General features: G+C 36.9%; 1 protein-coding gene across 1 annotated transcript; it reads right to left on the reverse strand.

Annotated features, from left to right (window-relative positions):
- Nucleotides 1–615: 615 nt before the first annotated feature.
- Nucleotides 616–7,156, reverse strand: LOC112723298 (uncharacterized). The gene is made up of 7 exons (XM_025774620.1): nt 7,077–7,156; nt 6,609–6,928; nt 3,073–3,342; nt 2,649–2,904; nt 1,600–2,409; nt 913–1,191; nt 616–745 (listed from the first exon to the last, which is right to left on the reverse strand). The coding sequence occupies exons 1-7, from the start codon at nt 7,154–7,156 to the stop codon at nt 616–618; spliced, it is 2,145 nt and encodes a 714-aa protein (XP_025630405.1).
- Nucleotides 7,157–8,267: the final 1,111 nt, after the last annotated feature.

Consider the following 8,267-nt stretch of genomic DNA (forward strand, 5'->3'; position numbering starts at 1 on the left):
ATTAGCCAAGGTGATTATGGAACACTCCTCTACACACAACACTATCAACGTTAAGCTTGATAATCCCCTCCACTGGGGTACTCCATTTAATAGCTTGCTCTTGATCCCTTTGGTCCTGCCGAGGACAAATAGGGGCTTTGATAACTTTGAGGATCTCAACAAATCGTGCCTTTACCTGCTCTACTCCAGGCTAGAAAGCAATGATATCTCCTTCAAAGATAAGTCTGTTCCTGAAGTACCAAATAGAAGAGACTGTAACCCCGAATAGACAAGGCCAATTCCCTTTGGCAGTAAGGTTATGGATCAGCCACTCATTCAGATTAAGATCAAAGAAGTTCTTTGGACTATCATCTCTAATGAGGGAGAGCCAGATACTAGAAGCGTACCCACAATCCCTATGAACATGTAGAACAGTTTCCTCTTGCAGAGAGCATCTTGGACAAGATTCACTTTCTGTAAGGTGGCGTCTTCTTCTTTTGACGTTAGTGAGGATGGCATGCTGCGAGACCAACCAAAAGAAAGTTCAAATGCGTTTCGGACCCTTTCACTTCAATATAAGGTTCGGTAGTCTGTCCGAATTTGTTGGTTCACTACTCAATTTCTGGTAAGCCAACTTCATCTCAAAGGTCCCGTCCGAGGAATATAATGTCCACATTCTTCCAAGGTGAAAGGTGAGAAACAACAACAATTTTCTTTATCAGCTCCTTCGGCGGCCAGGTAGCCAACTTCTCTTCGTCCTAGTTTCCTGAAACAGTAAGAAAGTCCATCAGAGTATTATTTGCGTTAATTTGAACACTAACCTGGTTCGCATATTGACTAAGACAGCCAACGTCTGGGACCCAATTATGGTTTTAGAAGTTAATCTTAGACCCATCTCCTATCCGCCAAATGTAGTTTTTTTGGACGTCATACCATGCTTTGCATATTCCTTTCCAAAGGTTGGACTCGTTCCTCCTCCTCTCAACTTTAGGGATAATATCATTTCCACTCTCATACTTGGATCGGAGAACTTTGGCCCACAAAGAGTCTTTTCTTTCAATAAGGCCCCAACCCGCCTTTATCATAAAGGCATGGTTCATAGTACTCATATGACGAATGCCCAGTCCTCCTGTGTTCTTCGGTGCACAAACTTTATTCCAGCTTAGAAGATGGATTTTCTTTGATCGCTCAGCATTGCCCCAAAGGAAGCCCCTGCATTTACGATCAATAGTATTACAAGTAGAGGAAGGTAAAAAAGCAGATTGCATAGTATAATAAGGAATAGTATAGAGAACAGATTTCACCATAGTATATCTCCCTGTAAGGAAAAGAGAGGAAGCCTTCCAAGAGTTAAGTTTGGTATTAATCTTGTTAATGATCTCTTGGTATGTATGTTTAGAGACTCTGGAATGAAGAGTAGGAACGCCCATATATTTACTAAGATCCTCAGTTCTGGAGAATCCCAAGGACTCGCTTATACCACTTCTCATATTATAGCCAACGTTCTTAGAGAAGAAAACTCTAGTCTTATCATGGCTAACTTTTTGACCGGAACTTTAACAGAAAGTATTAAGGCATTTATTAATAATATCTGCTTGATCAAGGCTGGTCTCTACAAACAGAATAAGATCATCAGTAAAGCAGAGGTAAGAGATATCGGGGGATTCTCGCTTGATGCGAATGGGATTCCAGAAGCCATGGTGAACAACCGCATTAATAAGTTGAGACAAGAATTTAATACACAAAACAAAAATGTATGGTGATATGGGATCACCTTGCCAAATCCCTCTAGTAGGAGAGAACTCGCCAAGCTCCTCACCATTCCATAAAATTCTCATTTTTGCAGCAGAAATGCATGAAAGAATAAGGTTAATAATATGAGTCAGAAGGCCGATATCCATAAGAGTATCCTTAATGAAACTCCATTTAATCCTATCATATGCTTTCTCAAGATCGCTCTTGATAGCCATCCAACCTTTCAAGACCTTCTTATTCCACATGGAGTGTATGATTTCTTGAAAAATAGCAATGTTATCCGCGCTCTGCCTTCCAGGTACAAAACTACATTGTGTCGGCGCCACTAGCTTGTCCATAAGCCTTCTTAGGCGATTGGCTAAGATCTTAGTGATCACTTTGTATGTAACATTGCACAGGCTTATCGGAGGCAATTGTCGAAGGCTAGTTACCACCTCAGTCTTCAGGATAAGAGTTAATAAGGTCTTGTTATTCTCTTCAACTCTTTTACAATGATAAAAAAAAATTTGATGGACAAGAGAACATAGATTAGTCCCCAGTTTATCCCACTGGATTTGAAAAAAGATAGCTTGAAGCCCATCCCTCCCTGGGGCTTTGAGGCTGCCCATATGAAACACAACTTCTTCAATGTCAGAAATCGAAAATTTCCTGCCAATTAAATTTAACTCGGTTGTACTAAGATGAGGAAAAGAATTATTAAGGACAAAGGGAACATCAGGCATAGAATCATGATATAAATTAGCAAAAAGGAAAAGGCCATATTACTTAAAGTGTTAATATCAATTATCGGAGTTCCATTAGAGTCAAGGAGTGAGGTCACCTTATTTTTTCTTCTTCTGATCATGGTGGAACCATGAAAGTATTTAGTGTTGCGGTCACCAAACTCGATCTATTTTCATCTTGACTTTTGGTACCACAATAATTCTTCCTGAGCAAGAACATTCTCATATTCTTTCCAAAGATCAGTGCAAAGTTTCTCCAAAAAATCATTCCTACCCTGAGAGAGGCTAGAGGCAATGCCCTGAAATCTTTTGAGAAGGGTCTTTTTCCGTTTAAGTATATCCCCAAAAACATTTGTGTTCCATTCCTTTAAAGAATCCCTAAAGTTGTTAATACCTTCAGACCAGGAGTTTTGCATATCCCAGGAACTATTTACCAAATTTTTAAAGTCTGGATGAGAGAGTCAAGCAGCAATAAAGCAAAACGATTTTCTTTGCCTATTATTCAGAACAGAGTTAGTAAGTTGAAGACAGAGGGGAGCATGGTCTGATTTAAATATGGACAGATGTTTAATAATAGCTTTTGGAAAAGCAATATGCCAATTCAATTTGGTCAAACCTCTATCCAATCTTTCAACAAAATTTCCTCTTCTCCATGTAAAGGGCCAACCCGTATAGCCAATGTCAACAAGCCCACAATCAGACAAACAACTTTGGAACTCAAAACAGGCTCCTCTTTCAACCTTGTTAGAACCGCCACTCCTTTCATAATCATGTAACATAGCATTAAAGTCTCCGAGAATACACCAAGGGATATTGATATTATCAGAAAGACTGCGAATACCATTCCAAAGATGTTTCCTAGTTAAGCGCTGGGGGCTACCGTACACTGCCAAAAGTAACCAGGGATCAAAGTTAATATTAGACACCTTGAGGCGTGCAATCTGATTGGTATGTTCAAGAACATTAATCTTCCAGGTAGAGGAGTCACATAAGCACCAAATTCCACCCGAGTAACCAGCCGCTTCGACCACAAAGGAGCTGTCTAATTTGAATTTGCTTCTTACAGATTCACCCCTTGTTCCACTATTGTGAGATAAGAATGATAAAATTTGAATCATATTCTCTTCTGATGTCACGAATTAAGGACGAAAACAATCTGACACCCACACCCCTGCAATTAAGTTCTTTTGAGAAAAGGAGGACTTATATTAAGAGTAACTTATAAATAAGTTATTTTTTGTTTGGAAAGTTATCACAGAAGTACTTATTTTAAAGTTTTGTAATAAATAGGAGTGATAAAATAGCTTTTGAGAAGAAGAAAAGTCAAATTATTTAACTTCTTCAAAAGTTCTTGAATAACTTTTTGAAAATTTAAAAGCATATCTAAAAAATTGTACCAAATACTATTAATATGACTTTTCATAAGTCAAAAGCAAAAAAAGTAGCTTTTGAAACTTCCCAAATGGGCCTAAATGCTTTTGAAATTTTAGCTCCAGAAAAAAACCCCTGACTGCTTGAGTGATGTCTCCTTTCATTGTTTGTCAGAAAAACTGATAGAATTTTCCAGTAAAATCGTCATCTCCTAAGGCAGAGATGGGGTTTATTGAGAAAACTACAGCTTTTACCTCTCTTTCTGACACCAGTCTTATTAAAGATCTGTTTGTGAAAGCATTAATCTTTGTGGGGATTCCTTCTAACTCCAAATTTGTGTCTCTAAGGTTGCTGCTAGTGAAAAGTGTTTCAAAGTAGCGTTGGCAGCAGCATCAATACCCTCGGGTTTTGTAACAATGTTACCTTTCTCATTCTCCAACTCCTGGATATTACTCTTTTTATTCCGATATTGAAACTTGGAATGAAAACTTCGTATTTCAATCTCCCTAATGCAACCATTGAACCCATGACTTTTCTCGCTAATACCTTTCTTCTTGCTCCAGTGCCTCCTCTAGTTTAGCTTCCCATACTCGAATAAGAGGCCCATTAGCTTGTTTGCCTTTCACTTTCTCCTCTGTAATTCGACTCTTAATTTTTAGAATTTTTATTTTAGAATTAGAGGTCGAATTCCTCTGCCACTCCACCATCTAATACATCCTATCTTAGTTGTTTTTTTTATTTTCACTATAAAATAGACTTCAAACTCTCATGATGTAGGATATGCACCTTCACCCCATCTTTCTACGCCACTGCCAATTCTCTTGACTGGCTGTTTGGTTCCACTGTAAAGACTGAATTAAAACCAACTCTCTTCGAATACGTTTCACATTTAAAGCATTATTTTTAGTCTCACTAAGAAATAATACTATGGGGGAATGGGATTGATTAATCCCTTGTATGTTGTGAACTGTCAGAAATTTTTTTAAATTTCGACAGTTTCACAATAGCATCTTCATACCTCCTTGAGTGCCAATTGTTTGGTGGCACCCTTCCCCTTGTTAGCTATCTCGTGCTCTTCAATACGTTATTTTTTCGCTACTGTATTATTTCCAGTCATACCTGTTCTCCTTTTTAGCCCTGCCACTGTGTTAGTAGAGTTCCCTTTTCATGCTAATGTTTTCAGATTCTGTCTTCTATTCCCCTTAATACCTCCATCCCCCTCACCTACATGAATATTAGTGTGAGGTTGTTCTAAATTATTATATTCCCCTCCCCCCTTATTGCCTTTATCACATCCTTACTTTTGTCTACATTCTTTTTACTGCCTTTCATTATTAATTTTTTATTTACGCTATGAATTTCATCTTCCTCCTCTCTAACCTGTGAATTATGGTCTTGAATGGACCACCTCGCAAAATATTGGATTAGATTCACCGATGTTGACTTTTTTGATCGGTAATCTCCCACCTCAAGTCTTGAAGCATGATTAGGATTGTGATTTTCTTGCTGCCTCTCTTCCACTCTTCTTTCCAACTAATCAGCTCGTAACCAAGCATCCCATCTCTCTTCTCTTTTATTCACAGCCGCCACATCCTCTAGAAAGTCAACAGGCTCTATTCTCATGACCAATTACACCACAATAATGGCAAAAATTGGCAATTCTTTCGTATTTTAATTGAACTTCAATGATTTTGTTATTACTACCAGAAATCTTCATAATTCTCCTTAGTAGTTTGGTGATATCAAGTAATACCTGAACTTTGATGATACGTTCCTCCTTTCCTTTCATTATGAACATATCAACGTCTATTATCTCTCCCATCATCTCTCCAATCCTCCTATCCAAACTTTTGCTTTTACAGTGCTTTAGAAATTTCCACAATTGTAATCACATTGGAATATGAGTGAATTCAGATTCATTAATAAGATTATTGTGGTTCCACCGCTTCACATGTAATTTTTGAAAAGACAAAAACCACTTTTTTTCATCCTCAACAAATCATTATTATTGTTAAAAAAGAACTGAAAGTTTCTCTTATGATCCAAGACTCTAAAACCATCTAGTTGTCTCCAAATTGAAAATAGTGTAACTTTCAGCGTTCTCGCACTAAATTTTCAATTTGTCTAGAGTTTTTCAACAAGACTTTTTAGAGTATTTTTCTAAATTTTTTTATATATCTTCATCAGTAAATTAAAGAAAAAATTATCCTATTACTAGAATTTTTTTTTTGTTTTTCTCTATTAAGATTTAAGGAATAATTCTAATTTTAAATTTTTTATTTTATTGAGTGACTTTGGTTGATAATAGCAGCCAGTGCTGTCCGACAAAAACTTATAACAAATGCAGTGAATATAGGAGAGAATGAAATCTTTTAGTACTACTAATATTAATAGCGACATTAATTGTAGTAATAATAATAATATTAATACTAGTCCTACTAATAATATTAGCAGTAATAATAATATAGCAGCCGTGTACTACACGTAATAATAATAATAATAATAATAATAATAATAATAATAATAATAATAATAATAATAAATAAATAAATAAATAAATAAATAAATAACAGTGCAAACAATATTAAAAATAAGGAAAAGTATAGAAAGATAATGAGAGTAGTAAACAATGTAAACAATAAAATAAAAAAAATAAAATTAAAATCATAAATCAAATGATTAATTAATTATTAACAATTTCAAATTTTGAAATTTAGAAAATAAGAATACCAAATTAAACCAAATCACAAACGGTACAGTTATACTTAATATCACGTTAACCTCTCTTCTCCAATCGCGAACTTCGGCCTGCAGAATAATCCAGCCGCCGCTTCACTTTTCCGCTTTCCGGTCTGACGCAGCCCAGACTCCAGCCGCCGTCGCCCAGCCTTTGGTCGACGCCGTCCAGCCTCTCCGCGAATGTCTGATTGCGTCGCACCAGCTCCGGACAGCCTTCTTCGTGCTGCCCACTTGCCGCTGCCCAGCCTTCTGCCGACGCCGCACAGTCTCTTCGCGAACGTCCGATTGCACCGCACCAGCCCCAAATAACCTGCTTCGCATTGCCCACCTGCTGCCAGCCGTGCAGCCTCCCCCACAGCCCACTGCGTTCACCGTCCCAACGTCACCATCTGTGACAGATCTGATCAACATACAGGGACAGACCCGCGAACATCCGATTGCGCCACACCAGCCCCAGACTGCCTTTTTCACGTCGCCCAACTTCTTCATGAACATATGATCGCACCGCACCAGTCCCAGACAGCCTCCTTTGCGTTGCCCACTGCGTTCACCGTCCCAACGTCACCATCCGCGACAGATCCAATCGACATACAAGGACAAATGTGGCTGCATTTTCATACGTGCATCACCCTTCACATGCACGTAAATGGAGTCCGATTTGGTTGAACTACTTTGTAATGTCCCATGTTCATGCACGTAAATGTGCTGGATGTTCCATTCACTTGGTATGTAGATGGTTATTTTAATTGGATGGAGTCCGATTAGTGTTATTTTAATTTTTAATTGAATGGTTATTTTATTTGATTCAGTTTAAGTATATACAATTAACAAATGCTAGATAGCCATTTCACTTGGTAGCTAGATGATTATTTTAATAACTACGTGGATGGTTGTTTGATGACGATCCCGCGACGGTAATAGGGGAGGGGCTACAAAGGTGGACGATGATGGCCGGTGAGGGAGATTCTAACGCCGAAGTGGTGGGATGATTGATGAGGGTGGGGTGGCAGACAATTTACGAAGAAGAGAGTGTTTAGGTGAATTCCTTTGGTAAATTAGGGTTGAGATGATTAATTTTTTGAAATAACTATATGGGTTTTTTGGCTTAGATAATTTAGGGAGTTTTCTTACTTTTTTTTTTCTCTTATATTGAGCCAAATTCGAAACCCATTGTTCATATTGTTTAGATTTTTTATTATCTTCTTAGCAGAATTGTAATAATAATACTAATAACACTAATAATAATAACAATAATAATAACATCGGTAACCACAATACCAACAATTATAATGATAATAACCGTAATAATAATAACACTAACAAAAAATAGCTTAATATATTAATAAAAAATTAAAAAAATAAAAATTTATATATTTAGATCTTTTCAAATATTCAATAACATACACTACAATTAATATAAAATTACAAACTATTTCAACTAAACTAAAAAAATAAAATAAAATTGAATGTAGTTGAAGTTGATGAACACAGTTCTTCAACCTCTTACTCACGAAACTTCATTCTCTTTTTTGTTTAACTTCAAAATGCAATTTCAGCAACAATACAAAGGCCAAATTAAGAAAAAAAAAACATTCAATCCAAAAACACGTATCACACATACATTTTGCTTATGAAGTAGTGCACCTGTAAAATGTAGGTTACATCTTATCTTTTGCATCTGCTAAAAAATCACCCATATGC

The sequence above is a fragment of the Arachis hypogaea genome, chromosome 2 (assembly GCF_003086295.3).
Source record: "Arachis hypogaea cultivar Tifrunner chromosome 2, arahy.Tifrunner.gnm2.J5K5, whole genome shotgun sequence".
Classification (NCBI taxonomy): Eukaryota; Viridiplantae; Streptophyta; class Magnoliopsida; order Fabales; family Fabaceae; genus Arachis; species Arachis hypogaea.